Source organism: Cetorhinus maximus, chromosome 6, assembly GCF_964194155.1.
Source record: "Cetorhinus maximus chromosome 6, sCetMax3.hap1.1, whole genome shotgun sequence".
NCBI classification, from domain to species: Eukaryota; Metazoa; Chordata; class Chondrichthyes; order Lamniformes; family Cetorhinidae; genus Cetorhinus; species Cetorhinus maximus.
The window spans coordinates 98,916,916-98,938,996 of NC_135884.1; the positions used below are offsets into that span (position 1 = coordinate 98,916,916).

A 22,081-nucleotide genomic window follows, 5' to 3' on the forward strand; every position below is an offset into this window, starting at 1 on the left:
TTATTTGAGAGTGTCACTCTCCAGACATGATTGACTACCACCTTCAATAGAGATGGCAATACAGTATTTGCTGGGAGCACAGGCCCCCAAATATTATATCACCAGTCCCCTCCAGTACTCTTACGAGCACTAGCAATCCTTGCATACATTTCACTATGTTTTTTCTTTGGAACACGTTATCATGTTAAAGGCCCTGTATAAATGGAAGTTGTTGCTAAAGCATACATTGATATTGCGATCACTGATTTATTCTACCACAGATTGCATTACAATTGAGGCCAATGTAGTCCTCACTCGCTGTTCACACCTGGGTGCTTTTCAGCAAGGATCACAGGACAGTGATCAAAGTGGTGAACTTCAGTGCCTCAACTGTTACAATTATTCTGCATAGACGATCTGGGTGGGTGCCAATGTTTTGGGATTTTTTAAATAATTTTTCCATAGAAAAATTTGGAAAAGAGTAACATTTATCTGGCGGGTTCTTAAAGCAAAGTGCATTCACACACATTTATTTTTGAAAGCATTGGGACAAAAAGTAGTTAAAAAGTCAATGGGTTTTGCATTAAAATTTGTTTGCCAAAGGCTGTAAATCGTAAGCAATTCATTAGCCTCTCAGTAATTGCAAAACATATCACATATTAAGAGCTCTCTGGTTCTGAACACTTTTCTATCTGTATATTCTACTCCTCATTTAAAAAAGATATTTAAATGTATTCAATATTAACTATATTGCAGCATTTTGCTCAGTGGAATTATAATTAGTTACAATGTGCTGCACTGACTGAATATTTCAGCTGTTTGGATAATAGATAAAATTTTCAATTATTATTCAGGTATATTATGACCATTGGAAAAATACAATCTAGTTAAATGCATGCTCTGTATCTCTTGAAATCAATGGTTACTATCATAGTGACTGATTCCCAGATCATTCAGATTAACTTTCTTTCTTTTGCAAAATGTAAAAATACAGCTATAATAACTTACCCATCCAGATATATTCCTGGATAAATGTACATACATATATTTAGAGAGAAGAATTTCTCCCTACCTCTCTTCTTCTCTATCTAGGTCTGATGTCTCTTTTTGCTCCCTTGAACTGAATTGAATTTGAGCAGCTTTTCGCTCACTGTCCCGCACAGGTCTGTCATCTGTTGATGACAAATAACATCTAGATATTTTTCAATTAATAAATACAGTCCAAAAAAAACAACAGGAACTGAAAGGAACCCCGCTGATTCTGAGTCCATCAAAATTTAAGAACTCTGGGGTACAATTAGTGGTGCATACTGATTACTCACAAGGTAACCATAGCAACAGCTACTATAACAAGTCAAATTACAAGCCATGTATAACTTGGCAGCTTGCAAGTACTACATCATAAATCGCCCATCTCTCAGCCAATCCATGTAGAATGCTTTGGTAGTCATTCAGAATGTCTGCCTAAACAACATCAGTGATCACATATCTGCAAATAGTAAGCTAAACATAGAAAACTACCAACATTATTTATTAGCCAAGCTGTGGGGGATTAATCTCAATAAACAGAAAATAACAGAAAACTATTTACTCAGTGAGATTAATTTATACTGGTATGTTTATTGTGGATGCAAGCCAAAAGAAAAAAATCTAGAAGGTCGTGTTTGAATTTGAAAAGGGCTCAACTCTTGCCACCGCAGATCGTGAGCTACTCAAAGCTGATGTAACAATATAATTGATGTACTTAACAGATTTCTACGATATATCACCCACCCACCTCCGGCCCCAACTCGGTACTGCAACTTTACCCGGTATTGTACATACATGAACTGGTTAACCCATTAGTTAACTCTCCCACTGGAGTCAATGGGAATCGGGGGAAAACTCTCCACTAGTTGGAGTCATACCTAGCACAAAGGAAGATGGTTGTGGTTGTTGGAGGTTAATCCCCTCAGTCCAGGGTATCACTGCAGGAGCTCCTCAGGGTAGTATGGTAGGCCCAAGCATCTTCAGCTGCTTCATCAATGACCTTCCCTCCATCATAAGATCAGAAATGCGGATATTCACTGATGATTGATTGCACAATGTTCAGCACCATTCGTGAGTCCTCAGATACTGAAGCAGTCCATGCCCATATGCAGCAAGACATGGATAACATTCAGACTTGGAATGATAAGTGGCAAGTAACATTTGCACCTCACAAGTGCCAGGCAATGACCATCTCTAACAGGAGAGAATTCAACCAACTCCCCTCGACATTCAATGGCATTGCCATCGCTGAATCCCCCACTATCAACATCCTGGGGGTTCCGAACATACGAAATAGGAGAAATAGGTCTTTCGGCTCCTCAAGCCTGCTCCACCATTCAATAAGATCATGACTGATCTGTTTGTGTTTTGAATTCCACATTCCCATCTAACCCAATAATCTTTGATTCCCTTGCCTAACATACTATCTACCTCTGCCTTAAAAATATTCAATGATCTCACCTCCACCGCCTTCGGAGCCAGAGAGTTCCAAAGTCACACAGCCCTGAGAGAAAAAGTTTCTCCTCATCTCTGTCCTAAAAGGGCAGCCCCTAATTTCAAAACAATGCCTCCTAGTTTTGGACTCACCCATCAGAGGAAACATTCTTTTCAGGATCTTATATACTTCAATCAAGTCACCCCTCACTCTTTTAAACTCCAGTGGAAACAAGCCGAGTCTGCCTAACCTTTCCTCAGAAGACAACCCACTCATTCCAGGTACCAATCTAGTAAACCTCCTCTGAAGCGCCTCCAACGCATTTACATCCTTCCTTAAATAAAGAGATGTTATGGCACAGCTGATGGTAAATGCTGAGTTGTTCAAATCCCAGAGGGAAACTTGAGACAACTGCCACATCTATTCTTTTTGCAATTTGTATGTTTCAAGATGCGGGCTTTGAATTCAGTAGTAATAAGACCATTGAGCCTTATAAGTTTTTACAAAACTAGATTAAACATTTATTAATAAGAGAAATGATTTTAAGCACATACATATATCGACAAATTACTATTATAACTTCGAAAGCCCCTAATTAATCTGACTCCCAGTTACATCTCCATTAAGATAACAGTAAAACACAGATTTTAAAAGACCCAGGCAAAGAAACATGATACCCTGAACATTTCAATTCAGTAAGTTTTCTTAACTTCAGTTCGTTGTAGACAGCAGCTTGAGACCTAGATGCTGAAGGCTTTTCACACTTGTTAGATCTTAGAATGTCTACCCTTAACACACCACCTTCGCTCCTTTATACGTATTTTCCTTTTGAATGCAAATTCCCATTGTTTCACTTTGTCTTTGGACTTTACCTCCCTGACATAAAAAATCATAGTAGCAATTTTACCAGTAATCTTTGGGGAAAAAAAAGCACTGGGCTGCATCTTCCGGTTGGTAAGCGGGGGGCGGGGCTCACTCGCCGACACGTAAAATGATGTGGGGTGATATCGTGCGTGCGTCCCGACGTCACCCCGTGTCATTTAGATTTTCAGTTTGGCAGGCATGCAGCCGAATTGGCTGCACACCCGCCAAACTGTCAAAGGCTTATTAAGGCCATTAAAAAATTAAACTGATTAATGGACCTGCCCGTCCAACCTTAAAGTTGGCGGACAGGCGAAGTGCTTAGGCGGCCTTCAGAAAAAACATGAAATCTCATCCACAAGCGGGATGAGATTTCATGGGGGTATTAAAATTTGTATGACATGTCTAAATAAATGAAATTGACATGTCCCAGCTCATGTGACAGTGTCACATGAGGGGACGTCAGGAATATTTTTCTCTGCCTTAGATGAAATTTTGAACCTTGAGCCGATCTCCCTGAGGCAGCACTTTGCCTCAGGGAGATCTGTGCACTCTTTCAGCACACTCCCAGCTCAGGGAATCCCCCGCCCGCCCGCACAGGGAGCCCCCACGGGGGGAAAATGCTGCCCACTGTTTCTGAACTTCACCTGGCTACGTGACACATTTCACCCCTCCTTTGAAAATAATCTAGTCTGGTTTATTTAAAATGCAAATGTGCTTTTACACCTTACATTCTAAACTTACCCCATGTTTACCTACTTAACATTTCAAATCTAGCTCATCTTTTAATACAACACATGCGTGCGCACACACGCTCACACACAAACCACTAGTTTCCCATAAATTCCTTTAACATTATTATATCTTCCTGACAGGAGACCAAAACTGCACACAATATTCAAGATGTGGTCTCACCAATGCCCTGTTAAACTGAAGCATAACATCCTCACTCTTATATTCAATTCCTCTCTTAGTAAAGGGTAGCATTCCATTAGCCATCTTAATTATTTGCTGCACCAGCATACTAACTTTTTGCGACTCATGCACTGGAACACCCAGCTCCCTCTGCACCTCAGAATTCCGCAGCTGTTCTCTGCTTAAGTAACAATCTGCTTTTTTATTCCCACATTACACTCCATCTGCCAAATTTTGGCCACTCATTCAACCTATCTATATCCATCTGCAACCTTCTTATATCCTCTTAACAACATACTTTCCTACCTACCTTTGTGTCAGCTGCAAATTTAGCCACCATGACTTCACTTCCCTCATCTCAGTCATTGATATAAATTATAAAAAATTGCGGCCCCAGCACAGACACCTGCGGGACTCCACTCAACACATCCTGTCAATCAGAAAAACACCCATTTATGCATGCTCTGTTTTCTGCCAGCCAGCCAATCTTCCATCCATGGTAATATGTTACCCTCTACACCATGAGCTTTAATTTTCCGCAATAACCCTTGATTTGGCACTTTATCATATGCCTTCTAGACATCCAAGTACAGCACGTCTACAGGCTCCCCTTTATCCACAGCGCATATTACTCCATCAAAGAACTCCAATAAAATGGTTAAACGTGATTTCCTTTTCACAAAATCATTAAACTCTTTCTGATTACCTCAAGTTTCTCAAAGTGCGCAGCTATAACCTCCTTAATGATTGATTCTAACACCTTCCCCATAACAGGCGTCAAGCTAACTGACCAATAATTTCCTGTTTTCTGCCTCCCTCCCTTCTTGAATAGAGGGTTTATATTTGCTACTTTCCAGAAACAAGTGAATTTTGGAAAATCAACACCAATGCATCTACTACCTCATTAGCCACCTCTTTTAAGATGCTAGGATGAAGTCCATCAGGACCCGGAGACTTGTCAGCCCGCAGCTCCATCAGTTTGCTCAGTACTGCTTCCCTAGTGATTGCAATTTCACCAAGTTTCCTCTCCCTTCCACCTTCTGATTTACAGCAATTACTGGAATGTTTTTTGTATCCTCTATAGTGAAGACAGAAGCAAAACATTTGTTTGTTTCATCCACCATTTCCTTATTATCTACTAGTAACTCCCCACTGTCACTCTCTAAAGGACTAACACTATTTTATTTACTCTTTTTCTTTTTACATACCTGTAGGAGCTCTTACTATCTATTTTTACATTTCTAGCTAGCTTCCTCTCCTACTCTAATTTCTTACTACTGATTAACTATTCTTTATATTCTGACAAATCATCTGACCTGCCACTCATCTTTGCAGAGTTATATGCTTTTTCCTTAAGTTTGATGCTCTCCTTAATATATCTAGTTAATCACAGATCCTCCCCTTAGAATTTTTCTTCATTGTAGGAATATACTCATTCTGAGTATTCTGAAAAATCCCCTTGAATGTCTACCACTGCTTCTCTATTGATCTATCCTCTAGCCTAGCATCCAAGTTCACTTCTGCTAGCTCAGCTTTCATGTCCACATAGTTTCCCTTACTTAAGTTTAAAATACCAGTCTTAGACCCACGCTTCTCTCTTTCAAACTGGATATAAAATTCAATCATATTGTTGTCGCTGCTACCTAGGTGTGCATTCAATCTGAGATGATTAATTAATCCTGTCACATTACACAATACCAAGTCTAATATAACCTGCTCTCTGATTGGTTCCAGAATGTGCTGCTCTAAGAAATTCTCTCAAAAGCATCCTATGAACTCCTCATCCAGGCTACTATTACCAATCTGATTTTTCCAGTTTATATGTAGATTAAAATCACCTATGATTATTGCTGTCCCATTATCACAAGCACCCAATATTTCTTCTTGTATGCTTTGTCCTACATCGTGGTTACTGTTAGGGGGCTGGTAAACCACTTCCCACTAGCGGCTTCTTTTCCCTACTGTTCCTCATCTCCACCCAAACTGATTCTACATCCGAATCTCCTGAAGCAAGGTCATCTCTAACTATTGCACCAATGACATCCTTGATCAACAGTGCTACCCCTCCACCTTTACCTAGCTTCCTATTCTTCTTAAATATCATATACCCCTCAATATTCAGGACCCAACCCTTGTCATCCTGCAGCCACATCTCTGTAATGGCTATCAAATCACATTTATTTACTTCAACGTGTGCTATCAATTCGTTTACTTTGTTATGAATGCTACGTGTATTCAGATACAAAGCCTTTAGTTTTGTCTTTCTGTTATCTTTGTAACATCTAGTCTTGACTATTGATGTATTCTTAGGTTTTATCTCTCTATCCCTTCCTGCTATTCTATGACCCTCATTTCCCATACTGCTATTATGGTCTCCTGCTTTGAATCTACCCCTTGATTGCCACATCTACCCAAGCTTGATCCCTCAACCCCCTTGTTTAGTTTAAAGCCCTCTCTACTTCCCTAATTATACGATTCACAAGAATACACGTCCCAGCATGGTTCAAGTAGAGACCGTCCCAACAATACAGCCCCCACTTTGCCCAGTACTGGTGCCAGTGCCCCACGAACCTGAACCCACTTCTCCCACACCAGCCTTTGGGCCATGCATTCATTTCTCTAATCTTATTTGCTCTATGCTAATTTGCACGAGCCTGAGATAATAATCCGAAGATTATTACCTTTGAGGTCCTGCTTCTTAATTTGGTACTTATCTTATCATACTGACCATGCAGAACCTCCTTCCTTGTCCTGCCTATGTTGTTGGTACTTACATGGACCACAACCACTGGATCCTCCCCCTCCCACTGCAAGCTCCTCTCTACCCCTGAGCAGATGTTCCGAACCCTGGCACTGGGCTGACAACGCAGCCTTCTGGACTCTCACTCTTTGCTGCAAAGAAGAGTGTCAATCCCCCTCACTATACTGTCCCCTACTACCACTACATTCCTGTTTGTTGCCCCCACTTGAACAGCTTCCTGTATCATGGTGCCATAGCCAGCCTACTCATCCACCTTGCAGATCTCGCTTTCATCCACACAGGTTGTGAGCACCTTAAACCTGGTTTGACAATTGCAAACTCCATTAGTGGAGGCTCATCCACTGATGTCTGCTTGGTCCCTTTACCTGCCTCACTGACAGTCACATCCTCCTGTCCCTCACTGCTGACCAAAACAGCTGCTTGGACCTAGTGCCTTGCGGCTTGAGGGCTACGACTTGGAAGTGCTCTGCCAGATGTTCCTCAGCTGGGGTTGAGCAGGCTGCAATGGCACTGCATGTACAGAGTGGACTAATCAATGCCCCGCTGTTGTTTTAGGAGAAGACTGCCCACAACAATATAGAAAGATCGCGGACTGACGGAGGCCCCATTAGCCTCCAATCCTTTCGAGGTATGAGCGAGATGCCCTGGAGCTTGAGAGCTGGCACGCCCCACATGCAGCCAGGCGTGGAGAGGCAGGGGCGCCAGATGAAGGTAGGAGTGCAGTGCCCAGAGGTGAGAATTTCGGCTTGTGCAACCATTCTAGAGTAGTCCCTTCATTGATGTGAGCCTCGAACTTGGAGTCCCCATTGATCATTGGAAGATGAGAGCACCATGATGCAGATCTCCGTTGTCTCACCAGGGTGCCTGGCATGCACAGTGACAGTGTGATGACTTTAACTAATGACATGTCCTTCTTCTCCCTTTTAGGTTCACCAGCAGGCATTCGATCTCCAGACCCCAAAGGGCCACTCTTGATACCGGAAAACCATGCGTCATGTGCACCTGCGTCTCACACACACTCTGAGGCATGCACCAGTGCAGATACCAGCACCTGAGTGGGCATTAAAACGGCTAGTGGTGAGGGCACTTCACAATCACTTGAGGTGCAGGCGGAAACAGAGAGTGCCCAGGGCGATGGCAGTCAGAGGGCTGCTGGGGACCAGGACGACGCTTAGTCAAAGGCTGATGGTGAGTCTCTGGAGTCATCCATTAGGTGGCAGATGCTGGAGATGTGAGGGGGTATCTGGCGGAGATCCACGAGGGTCTGCGTGCCATGGTCTCCATGATGGAGGAGTCCATGTGGAGCATGAACACTGCATTGACCATCATGGCCGAGTGCACAGCCTCCTTCCATTGCGAGCGTGGCGATTCTCATGGAAAGGCAGCTCCAGGGACAGAACAAGGGGTTCATGGGGTTGCGCTTGGACCTGGAAGCCCTCGCATAGGCACAGACCTCAGGTGGTCAGTGTCTTTGTGGAAGATGGATGAGGCAACCAGTATCCCAGCTAGATGCCTGCCCATCAACGGTGTGCAGGGAGGTCCACAGCGATCTCACATTCGCGCACGAGCTGCCTGTTGTCTGTGGGCTCTTCTCAGGGTGCTCTGGATGATGGCAGCAGCTCCTCCGCCCCTCCTCCAGTGACCGTGGCATGTGATGAGGCTGTGGTGACTGGGAAATGCTGGCCATGGCACCAGCTCCTTCCCAGGCGGGGCCAACACACGGTCCACTGGCCAGAGGACGACCGCCAAGGTCATCAAAGCCAGCAAGACAGCAGAGTCAGCAGGCTGTCACCAATGCCAGTGGCAGCGAGGGGGGAATACATTTGCAAGTGCCACGTCTAGGTAAGTTAAAGGCACCATGAGGCCAAAAGGGACAGGTCATGGGTGATTTTATGTTCACTTTTGTTAACTTTATGTATATTGATGTTGAATACCAGAAACATTTCTGTTAAGATTACTGAATTGTCAGAATGACATAAATTGAAATGGCCTGAGGATGCTTCACCTTTTTATTCCGTTGGTGCGAGTGAACACCAGTATGTAATGCTGGACGTAGGTGACTCGGAACTTTGTGTTCTTTGTGTTCAAATGAAAGGGTCCTCTCACGCATCCAGGACGGAGGCGGCAGCCCTGGCATGCATTTGAAGCTGATCTTTGGTAACCTAGCTGAAGGAGCATTGGATCAAGTCGTCCCCGGTGTCCCGGCCTCCCTGGAGGTTACCGGGGCCTGGCTCCACGCCCTCAGTGCTCTCCTCACCGTGTTCATCTTCGGACTCACTACTGGACTCATCACCTGTGGCCTGTGCAGCTACCTCAAGATCCTCTTCCTCCAGTGGGTCCTCCTTTGCCAGTGCCAGATTGTGGACAGCGCAGCATGCAACCACGATAAGTGACACCCACTCTGGGTGGTATTGTAGTGCACCCCCTGAACGGTCCAGGCATCAGAAGTGCATCTTGAGAAGACCTATAGTCCTCTCTACCACCGCCCTTGTGGAGGCATGACTCGTATTGTAATGCTTCTCTGCCTCTGTTCTTGTGTGGTGGAGAGATGTCATGAGCCACCTCTTCAATGGTTAGCCCTCATCACCCAGCAGCCTTCCATCGAGTCGGGCTGGAGCACTGAAGAGCCTCGGCACCTGGGAGTGTCTGAGGATGTAAGTGTCATGGAAGCTGCCAGGGTATCTTGCATAGACTTGCAGAATCTGCATCCTGTGGTCACACACTATCTGCACGTTCATGGAGTGGAATCCGTTCCTGCTGACGAAGGCACCTTGATCTGCTGGCGCCTTGATGGTCACATGTGCACAGTCAATAGCACTCTGGACGCGGGGGAACACAGCAATCACTGCAAAGCCTCTGGCTCGCTCAGCCTGGCTGGCCTCATCCATACGGTAAAGAATGAAGGTCAGTACCCACCTGAACAGAGCTTCTGTCACCAGCATGACAACTGTGGACAGCTGATTGGGAGACTCCACGCAGATCTCCCACTGAGCCCTGGAAATAGCCAGAGACATAGAAGTTGAGGGCCACTGTGACCTTCAGAGCCACTGGCATGGGGTATCCACCTACACAGTCGGAGCTTATCTCACACCCAATCATCTGGCAAATGGAGGTCACGCTCTCCCTTGAGAGGCGGAGGCTCCATCGGTATTGCAACTCAGACATATTGAGGTAACTGCATCGCCGCCTGTAAACCCTGGCTGCAGGATAGTGGTGTCTTCTGTGGCCCCTTCCACCTTGGACTACCTGCTGGCCCTGCGCCCCTTGGGCCTGCGACTCTCCTCCCACAGATCCCTTCCTTGGAAGCTGCATTGGGACACCTGGCCTCCTCTTCCTTCTGCCCCTCTCTTCCTCCTCAGAGGAGGAGGTGCCTCCAGCAGAGAGCAGAATCCCATTACCAGGGTAAGGGAAGGCTGTCTGATACCTGGAAGGGTCCACACTGTCTGAATCCTCTGGAGGCCTGGCAGACAGCCTGGAAATGCTAAGAATGAAGCCCCGAATAGAGATGAAGCTGACAAGTACCACTAAGCAACCAGCTGCAAACTATCTCCAAAACTCCTCACTACTCACACTGGCAATGATGCTGACCCTTTTTATCCTGCCCTCGGATGAGGTTTGTGAAAATGTCAGCTGACCGCCTGCCCGTTTTGCCCATGCAACGAGCAGAAAATTACAAAAGCAAGTAAAAATCACAGTCAATTGGACTGTTAAGGGCTTTAAGTGGCCGCTTAATTAATGGTGGGTGCCGTTCCAGCACCCACACATGCTCGCTGAGCGAAATTTCACGCAAGTGTGCGATGACGTCGGGACGCTCACCTGACGTCATTGCACATTATTCTATTCCCATTCGGGTTGGGTGCACGCCCGCCCCCGGGGTGAAAAATTCTTCACATGTTTATGAAAATATTCTGTTCTTAGGTCCAAACTGGATGACCTGACACTACCCCACATTGAATTCCATCAGTGACAATTTTTCACATTCACTTAATCTAGCAATGCCTCTTTGTATTTTCTGCTCTCATCTACACTATTCACTGTGCGATCTAATGCAGTGTCATCAGTAAATCTGGATATACAGCTCTTTAATCCTTCATTTAAATCACTGATAAATATACCGAAACACTGAGGCCTGAGTCTCGATCACTGGGGGACACAATTAGTCACATCCCACAAAGTTGGAGCACATATCCATTATCCCCACTCCATCTCCTATCTGCTAACTAATTCCCTACCTCTGTCAATAGACTGCTGAAAATTTCATGCACTCTCATTTTTGCTAGGTCTTCTTTGTGGAATCTTATTGAATGCATTTTGCACATCTATATAAATAACATCTGTGGACACTCCCTTTGTAACAGATTAGTAACCTCAAAAAATTCAACTAGGTTAAATTCAGATCTAGTCTGCTGCACCTAATTCCTCACAGGTATATCCAAAACCGTAGTTTAACTGTGATGTTATTAGGGATGGCAGTATTTCAGAAGTTTCAGTCTCTTTTGTTCTATTCATTAATCAATCTGATGTTGAATAATGTGCTTACCCAACTTCTTCAAATTTGGTAGCAGCTGTATTACATACAGTCTGTAGTTCTCCTCGTTCCTGGTAACTGGATTCAGACGCAAGTCAAGTTCTTTCAAGTTGATTAAGTGATGCAAGCTGGAAATCTCCTTTGAAGATGGCACATTATTATAATACAAGTTTAATTTTTCCAACGAATGCAAACCTTCCAAACCCTACAAAATCAAAAATAAATACATAAGACAAAGTAGTCATTCATAAAATAACTGATGCCTTATACCCTAACACTATACTTCTACAAGTTTTCCCCCAAACGAAAATCAGGTACACCCTTGTCAACATGTGAGATTGACTACAACAGAAAAGGTTATGACAGCTTCTATTTCCAAGTCCTTGAGCCTGGTTCTTCTTTCCTTTTCTGTTAATTCGGTACCTGAGGAAACTGAGAAATTATACACTTTCCTCTTCTGAGAAATTATACACTTTCCTCTTCTGAGAAATTATACACTTTCCTCTTCTGAGAAATTATACACTTTCCTCTTCTGAGAAATTATACACTTTCCTCTTCTGAGAAATTATACACTTTCCTCTTCTGAGAAATTATACACTTTCCTCTTCTGGGAAATTATACACTTTCCTCTTCTGGGAAATTATACACTTTCCTCTTCTGGGAAATTATACACTTTCCTCTTCTGGGAAATTATACACTTTCCTCTTCTGGGAAATTATACACTTTCCTCTTCTGGGAAATTATACACTTTCCTCTTCTGGGAATTTATACACTTTCCTCTTCTGGGAATTTCAACAAATCAATTACCCACTCACCTTCGTCACATACCCCATGCTGTGCTCACATGAATGAAATGTTCCTGACCACAATGGGTGTGAATATTTGTTGGCACCCCCCTTGTTAGAAACTGCTTAATGTCTCTGAACGAAAGTAATATACTGCGGATGCTGGAAAAGTGAAATAAAAGCAGGTCAGAGGGAATATTTTCACTATCCCCTCTGACCCAGAAAAATCAGTCCTCAGAAAAGGTGTCAAGTTCAACCTCTTACATACCACTTCAATTAATTTTGAGCTCAACATGACTGAGTCCTTTTTCCACTGTCTTTGCCTCCACATCCAGTTCTTTGGCCGGGAGTCTTCCCTCTGGACAGTAGATCCTTTCTCCCATCTTCAGAACTTCTGTTCCAACTGGACCCCTCCCTCTGCCCTCTTAACTCCTCTTGATGTTTTCATTGAGAACTGACATTGTGACATCAGCTGCCTCAAATTCTCTGCTCCTGTTACTCACTCTGAACTTGGAGTACTGTTTTCTCAGGTCCAACCATAACATTGCTGACATGGGTGATGCTGTTATTGTTTAGCCTACCAATTTCTACTTTATAGAGGCAGAATGTTAACATCTGACACTTCATTTTACCATTCCGTGGATGCATGGAATATCAAGACAGCATTTCCAATGCTGACATTATCTCCTCTGCAAATCTTCTTTCTGCAGCATGAAGCAGTCCATGTCCAAATGCAGCAAGACCTGGACAATATCCAGGTTTCGACTGACAAGTGGCAAGTAACATTCGCACCACACAAGTGGCAGGTAATGATGGCCATCTCCAACGAGAGAGAATCTAACCATCACTCCTGACATTCAATGGCATTAACATCACTGAGTCCCCCATTATCAACATACTGGGGGATACCATTGGCCAGAAACTGAACTGGACTAGCCATATAAATACTGTGGCTATAACAGCAGGTCAGAGACTAGGAATCCTGCAGTGAGTAACTCACTTCCTGACTCCCCAAAGCCTGTCCACCATCTACATGGCACAAGTCAGGAGTGTGATGGAATATTCTCCACTTGCCTGGATGAGTGCACCACATGGTCTGCAGCAGGTCAAGAAGACAGCTCACCACCACCTTCTCAAGGGCAATTAGGAGTGGGCAATAAATGCTGACCTGGTCAACGACACCACATCCCATGAATGAATATATAGGAAAAAAAGCCTCCAACCTCACGATTCTCCCCATCAACCCCACAAAGCTCGCTTCAAGCTCCTTCCCAAGTTCTACAAACAGGGCTACCCTGGCAGACCCATCATTTCAGCCTGCCTTTGCCCAACAGAATTGATTTATTTCTATCTCCACTCTATTTTTTCTCCCATTGCCATCAGTACCTGCATGAGTCCTAGCTGTGCCTGGCCATTTTGAATGAAGTGCAACATTCGTTGTTCCATGTCTACTCAGGTCCATTACCTTGCCTCATTTTCCAGTACACTGACGACTGTATCAGTATTGTTTCCTGTTCTCAGTCCAAATGGAAAATGTTATCAATTATGCTTCCAATTTCCAATCTTCCCATGCCTTTACATGGTCCTTCTCTGACTTTTCACTTCCCTTCTTAGACCGCCATGGGAGAATTTTTCCTATGGTGGGCAGGCTGGGCAGGGGCAGGCGCAGAGCCGATCGCCACCTTCAATCGGCTGTGTGCCGCCATTTTATGCGGGCGAGCCAATTAAGGCCCACCCAGCGTAATGCATCGCCGGTACCGCTCAGTGCTACCTGTGCAGGCAGGGGGAGGAGGGAGAGTTGGGGCCTGCGCTCTTTCGCGCATGCACGCAAAAGAGCGCAGCAATCTCCCTGAGGCACAGAGCTGCCTCGGGAAAATTGAATGGTTGTGAAAACTTTTTAATAAATAAAGTGAAAATTTATATAAACATGTCCCCTCATGTGACAGTGTCATATGAGCTGGGACATGTTTGTGAAGTAAGTAAAATTTATTTATTTATTTTATAAAACCTTCAGGAAACCTCATCCCACCCATGGATGAGATTTCCTGAAAAACACGAAGGCCGCTTCAGCTCTTTGCCTGCCTGCCAACCTTAAGGTTGGACGGGCAGCATTCTAAACTAGTTTTATTACTTTTTTAATGGCCTTAATAGGCCGTTGATAGTTCAGCAGTTGTGCAGCTGCCTCTGGTGCGTGCCCACCAAATGAAATATCGACCGCACTCCCAATGTCATCGTGCATCATTTTACACGTCAGCGTGTCGGGCCTGCTACCGCATGCCAACCAGAAGATTCAGCCCCATGTTTCACAACTTTCTAGTCTTTGGATGTCCACTTTTCTGAAGGTCCATGTTTCAGCCCCATACTTCAGGATATTCCTAATCACAGTCTTGATAGTATTTTAAGATCTCTAATTATTCTTACACTGAGCAATTTTTTATGTTTGGAGAACACATTCGTTGCCATTGCTATTCTAACCCTGACTTCTTTATGGCAGTAACCATCTTCTGACAAAATGCTTCCCAGCTACTTAAGTTATGATACCTGTTCAAGCTGTTGACTATTTATTTTGACCTCAGCTTTCCCACCATTATTTCTTCCAATCTTCATAACTTTCATCTTTTTTACATTCATTTACATTCCGTAAGCTTTCACCACTTCATTCATTCTATCCATTACTATCTGTAGATCTTCTGCTGTGCTAACCACTAGGGCCTGGTTGCCTGCAAATTTCTTTACCTTTATCAATTTACCTCCTACTTTGACAGCTTTCCTGTATTTCATCTAATGATTTTTTTAAAAAATCATGGCTTCTGCATGGATGTTAAAGAGCAAAGATGGGCGAGAGAAGAAAGTGGAAGAACAGAAACAGAAATGAAGGTAAATGAATGTGTAGAAAAGTAAACAGTGAGCTAAGAAGACAGACTGACTAATCAAGAAAGATGGTGGGGTCAGCAGTGCTGTCAGAAAATAAAGGAATTAGCTGGAGGATGGAGTGGTAAGCAAGCATAAAGAGGAATTGATAGTAGATATTCTACGCTGCTTATAGAGCCTGAAGAAGTAAATAGATGGAAAGAGCACATCAAAGACCTGTATGACAAAGATAGCATGTCAACAGAACTAGGACCAGAGAAAGAAGACAACAACCTGATCTTCTAGTGTGTGAAATATTTAGAGCTAAAAAGAACTAAAGCCAGGAAAAAGAGGATGTAATGAGTCCTTGAAGAACTGATAAAAAGGCTTAGAGATAAGGCAACAACTTGTGTAAGGTGACATATATAAAGGGAGAATGGTTGGAAGGCTTTCTGATGAGCACAATGGTCCATTGGAGAAGGCAGCAAATCCCACAACCTGTGAAGAGCATTCCATCACAACTTTGATTACACATGCATCAAAAGTAACATCAAAGATCCTAGCAAAGAGTTAAGAAGCCAAAGCAAACCATTACATCAGATGTGATCAATTCGGTTTTAGGAAGGTGTTGTGGAACTAGGGAGGCTATAGCAGTGATGAGAATGTGTAGCAAAAGAAGCACTGAATACCAGCAAGAAGTGTACACCTGTTTTGTGAATTATGAAAAAGCTTTTGACCAGCTGAACTGGCAAAAGATGTTGAAAGTTCTAGAGATTATCAGACTTGACTGGAGAGATAAAAGAACGATTGTAGCTCTGCACATGGTGCGCTGATACAATCAGGGTGGTATTTGGTGAAACCAAACCTGGTATAATTGGGCGTGTTGCTGAGACAAGGCTTTCAACTTTCACTATTGCTCTTTAGCATCTATGCAGAAGCCATGATAAAACATGTTCATTAATTCTGGAATATCCACAATAAATCTGACAAATCAGGAATTTCTATTCAAAGGTTTGTTTTCTCAAGCTACCTCCAAATAACAACTTCCAAATATAGATCACGACAACACAAACCATCAGAAATTCCACTAAGAGTATAAATTTTTAATTAAATCTTGGGATGTGGGCAATGCTGCCAAGGCCAAATTTATTGCCAATCCTTAGCTTCCCTATGAAGTTGGCGGTAGGGCTTCTTTTTTATCTCTATATTAAAGGTTGAGATACTTCAGTGGAATTAATTATCCCCTAATATTGTTTTGCCTGTATCTTGGACATTAACATGATGCTACTAAACTAAATAGAATATTGATCTGCCCTCAAACTATTCAAATTCTACATAATGTTTGCTACTGAGCTCCATTCATAATTATGAAGATCTTTTAAGAATATAACTTCTGAATAATCCACATATCAAAATATGAAATGGAAGTCCCTACCTACTAAGAATGAATAGGATACTCACCTCCAGGCTGACAATGGAATTTCTCGACAAATCCAGAGACTTCAGTTTCTTGAAGCTCAAAAAAGCATGCCCAAGAGAGACAATTTTGTCACTGTAGGTTCCTTGCAGTGAGAGAAACTCCACTTCATCTAAAAAGGCAAAAAACTCAAATGCAATACTCTTTTATTCACTTAACAATTATTCATTTCTGTGTTACAATATGGACTGTTTACTCCATCTCTGTATAAACACCATTATTGCAATTTAGTCACCGCAAACTCCAAAGTGGAAGTTACCCAATATATTCAGAAAATCAGCATGTGTGGGAAAGATAATGGGCTCAAACGTTCTGAAAAAGTAACGATGTGAATAAATGTGCCATCGTAAATGTGCTAATCAGCTAGCAACTTGCAATGAGGAAGAGGTACCCCATGAATGCAAATCACCATAAGTTGATTACTCCATGGTTAACATTGGGAAAACAGCATCTCACCTATAGCCTCGGTAACTCAAATGCCATAACTTGGCAATATCATAATCTTTGTCTTTTGATTAACAATCTTTCTTGAAGGCTGAGCAGTTTAACAGTGATAAAGCAGCCGCTGGTACAAGCCACCTTCAAAGCTTAGAGCAATTTGCCATTGGAAATTACAAAGTGAAATTGAGATGCGCAAAGGAAGCATCAACTAAGGAAAACATGAATGGCTCTAGGTTTATATCAACAACATTAAGATGAAATGATAATGAATCACATTCTGCTATGTAAAAATATACAAGTCAATCACATTCTTCCCCATTGTAATCACAATGGAAAGGAGTCAATTATAGTAATGTATTTTATGGACACAAAAATGGGCTCATTTCCATGTTAAAAAATTGATCCCCAATGATATTCTTTTCGTGTCCTTGGCTGAATTAGTTTCTCTAGCATAAATGTGATGGTGCAATCCTGTTCATAAAAACATAGAAATTACAAATGTATAAGGAAGCCTTGCAGCCAAACACACCTGTGCTAGTACTAGCTCTTCAACTAAAAGTATCTACTCTAATTCCATGTCCTTGCTCTGTCCCTATGCTATTTAATATTTTTTCAACTCTTACCATATTCCCAGTTAAATGTGTAAAATTTCTGCCTCAAAAGTCACTGTGGTAAGATGCAGACCAGCTGAGTCCAGGTTTTTTAAAATGCAAATCAAATCCAAAACATGTCATTTTGTTCCCCCACTTTCTTCTGTGTCTCAAGTGTATTTCTCATCAGTAGAGTAATTTTCAGAGTTCAAGTGTCTATTCAATTTGAGAATAGGTGGGTATTTAATATGTCATAGAGAGGGGCTCCATGATAAGCAGTGTAACCCAAAAACTCTCTTTTCAACAGGGAAATAATGTACTGCAGCAAATATCTGTGATACAGTTAATCACATAATAAAATTTTAAAAGTTAAAAATTTTTTTAAATTAAGAGGAATAATCTGTTGTATGATCATATCACCTATTCCTTATTGTTAATTTGGTAAAAGGAACAAAAAGACTTGCATTACAGCACCTTTCATGACCACAGGACCTTCAAAAGTGTCTTAAAGTTAATGACGTACTTTGAAGCATAGTCACTATTGTAATGTAGGAAATGCAGCAGCCAATTTGTGCACAGCAAACTCCCACAATAAGCAATGTGATAATGACCAGATAATCTTGACTGAGGGCTAAATTTTGACCAGAGCACGAAGGATAATACCCCTGCTCCTCTTCAAAATAATGCAGTGGGATCTTTTGCATCAACCTTAGAAGGTCAAAAGGGTCTCCGTTTAATGTCTCATCCAAAAGACGACGCCTCTGACAATACAGCACTGCCTAACTACTGCAATGGAGTGTCAGCCTTAATTTTTGTGCTTAAGTCCCGGAGTGGAACTTGAACCCATAACTCTCTGATAACTGAGCCATGACTGCCACTGTAAACCAACTCCCTTACTGTTTCCACCTCCAGCTCCACCTGTTGTACTGAAAAGATGAAAGCTGGTGCCTGATCCCAGTTGCGAGATCTTAACTGGGAAGATGATGAGAAGAAAATGATCTAGATGAAGGAACTGAGGGCATCCTGGCTAAGTTTGCACATGATACAAAGATAGGTGGAGGGACAGGTAGTATTGAGGAGGCGGGGAAGCTGCAGAAGGATTTGGACAGGTTAGGAGAATGGGCAAAGAAATGGCAGATGGAATACAAATTGGGGAAGTGTGAGGTCATGCACTTTGGTAGGAAGAATAGAGGCATAGACTATTTTCTAAATGGGGAGAGAATTCAGAAATCTGGAGTGCAAAGGGACTTAGAAGTCCTAGTCCAGGATTCTCTTAAGGTTAACTTGCAGGTTGAGTCAGTAGTTAGGAAGGCAAATGCAATGTTGGCATTTATTTCGAGAGGACTAGAATATAAAAGCAGGGATGTGCTGCTGAGGCTTTATAAGGCTCTAGTCAGACCACATTTAGAATATTGTGAACAATTTTGGGCCCGTATCTCAAGAAGGATGTGCTGGCCCTGGAGAGGGTCCAGAGGAGGTTCACGAGAACAATCCCAGGAATGAAAGGCTTAACATATGAAGAATGTTTGAGGACTCTGGGTCTATACGCGATGGAGTTTAGAAGGATGAGGGGGGGGTCTGATTGAAAGTTACAGAATACTGAAAGGCCTGGATAGAGTGGATGTGGGGAAGATGTTTCCATTAGTAGGAGAGACTAGGGCCCGAGGGCACAGGCTCAGAATAAAGTGAAGATCTTTTAGAACAGAGATGAGGAGAAACTTCTTTAGCCAGTGACTGGTGAATCTATGGAATTCATTGCCACTGAAGGCTGTGGAGGCCAGGTCATTGAGTGTATTTAAGACCAAGATAGATAGGTTCTTGATTGGTATGGGGATCAAAGGTTACGGGGAGAAAGCAGGAGAATGGGGTTGAGAAACTTATCAGCCATGATTGAATGGCGGAGCAGACTCGATGGGCCAAATGGCTTAATTTCTGCTCCTATGCCTCATGGTCTTATGGTGGGGAACCAAAAACAAAAAGGTGGCCAGGTGAGTTGGGATAACAGTGGTTGCCATGGAGGAGTAACAATTCCAACTTACTCTCTGAACCTCACCCACGGATCTCCAATCTGAAAGCCACCAGCATCAACAAGTTTCCGAATTTCCAACTCTTACCTAGTCTCTGGTTGCTCAGTTGGGCCTTGTCCCTGATCCATTCTTCAGTTGCCTCCAACTCCATCGCCGCCATTTTTCCTTTCTCTAACCCTCCCCTCTATTATTTTGTGTTTGTTTCCTTCCGTCTCTCTCAGACACACACACGCACACTTCTTTCCTGATTCGTTTTCCTCCAAACAATCGCGCTCAAACCGGGTCCTGAGCTGCCGACTCAGACATCCCCAGAGCCTCCCCGGCTTGGCAATGCCAATTGCAATGGAAGCTCCTGTGGTCCTGCTCGGTTGCTGGGGCAATCAGCAGGCGTCTGAGGGAGCGAGCTCGCCGCGCCCTCTGGAGGTGGGCCGGAGAAGTGAAACACGAAGCAATGAGGAGGAGGAGGAGGAGAGGCTCCGCAGCGACAGTCCCGGGCCACCAGCGGGAGGCGCACTGACGCCAGCCTGCTGCACTTTGACTGAATCAGCGTGATATTATGACGCCAATAATGCAGAAAAAAATTATACAGTTAGACACTGCAAAACAATGCCCCAAACGCAGTTGCCCGCTGGGGTGCCAGCCCTGCCTTAAATGAAGAGCACAGGTATTGCATTAAGAAACATTGGGATTTGAAAGCCACGTAGATGTTAACACGATGTAATCCTGTTAACTCTGGGCGCTACTTTTAACTATAGAGACGATCTTTTTGGCAGAAGATAATGTCTGTAATAGCGCCCCTGCCTGCATCCCTGCTTTTGTTGCCTCCAGACTTGTCTGTTCAAAGTGCCTCCTATCTTCCATCCTATGTCTTGAGCTAGGATTGTAAAATCTCCTGCAGGAAATGAGGATTTCTCGCCAGGACACTGCTCCGAGAAACCAGGGAGAAAAATAATAAGGGCATTAAAAGAATGTTATCTTCTTTCAACGCTTGCGCTGATTAGGGACAAAAAACTATTTGACCCAGACTTAAGAATTATCTAACCGAGTAAGGAAGAGTTTGTTTATTTCCCAATGGAGACAACGTTCTGTGAGATTGGATATGTTGAGTGACTGATGGGGATGGGGTGGGGGATGGGATGGGGATGGGGTGGGGGCGGGGCGGGGATGGGATGGGGTGGGGGCGGGGAGGGTGCACCATCAGAATCTTCACATCACATGATGAAACCTCTAGAAATACGTCCAATTAGAATTGACAATCCTAACTTCAGCTCATCCAAAACTCTGCTGCTGGTACCCTAACCCATGCCAAGTCTCATTCACCCATTACTCCGTGCTTGCTGACCTACATTCACTCCAATTTTAAAATTCTCATCCTTGTGCTCAAATCCTTCCAATGGTCTCACCATGTAAATCTCTGCATTCGTCCAACTCTATCCTCTTGTCCATCTACCCACTTCCTCCTCCCCATGATTGACAGCTGCGCCTTCAGCCCTCTAAGCCCTAAGCTCCATAATTCCCTCGTTAAATGTGTCTCTCTCTTCACCTCTCCTCTTTTAAGGTATTTCTTAAAGCCTACCTCTCTGACCAAGCTTTTCTCAGGCATTTCACAGGATCAGACAAAAATAGCACCATGCTACAGAAGGTGCTATAAACATACAAGTTGTTATTTGTTCTGCAGGGGGCAGGAACCCTTTACAAAGGTTTGGCTTGGGAGTACTTATATTTACTAGATAATTATCAATATCACTTTTTCTCACTTATCAGTAGAACCGCTGCATGCCCTAACGCCCTGGTAAATAACAAACTCAAGATTACCGAATTACTGAACTTTGGCTTGCCAAGTGGGTTGCCAACTCTGAGAAGATGTATTCCTGAAAATTTCAGCAAATGACCTCACTGTCTGTTTGAAACACACAGTTTTCACCATCTACAATATTTTTATGACTAATGAACAGAAGTGTTCAAATGACATGATGTTTTTATTGCCCTTATTTACTAATCGCAGCAGTGTCCAGGATATTAACCTTAAATTCCTGGAGACTCCAGGACTATCCTGGATGGTTGACAACCTTAGATTGCCTTTGGGGGTGGGGAAATGGGTGACAAAAAATGGTCTCTATTTTACTAAATAATGATTCTAAATGCTTATACCTATCACTGGATCTGCTTGGGGTTCACAACTGATTTGAGGCCCAGGACTGACCCTGAGATTTGTGCAATTGCACAGTCCTAATGCTGCCCCTGCGCCCATCAAATAGAATGTCAAAAAATCTAAATTTTGAGGAAGCACAAGCTTAAAACCCCTTCCCTTCTTGAAAATAAATCTAATCCCTTCAACCTGCATCTCCTTTCAGGTTGCATGTACATAGTGTGAAGGAATGTTTAGTACAGCTACAACAACCA

The 22,081-nt window shown here is 43.2% G+C and overlaps 1 protein-coding gene across 1 annotated transcript in view; it reads right to left on the reverse strand.

Annotated features, from left to right (window-relative positions):
• The window catches only part of LOC144681974 (centrosomal protein of 72 kDa-like), a 50,407-nt gene extending 30,349 nt beyond the window's left edge, over positions 1-20,058 (reverse strand). The window contains exons 1-4 of the mRNA XM_078544160.1: positions 19,766-20,058; positions 16,605-16,732; positions 11,521-11,713; positions 1,052-1,151 (exon numbers count right to left, since the gene is read on the reverse strand). Coding sequence (XP_078400286.1) covers positions 1,052-1,151; positions 11,521-11,713; positions 16,605-16,732; positions 19,766-19,838 — 494 coding nt within the window. The 5' untranslated portion in view covers positions 19,839-20,058. The remainder of the gene's footprint in view (positions 1-1,051; positions 1,152-11,520; positions 11,714-16,604; positions 16,733-19,765) is intronic.
• Positions 20,059-22,081: the final 2,023 nt, after the last annotated feature.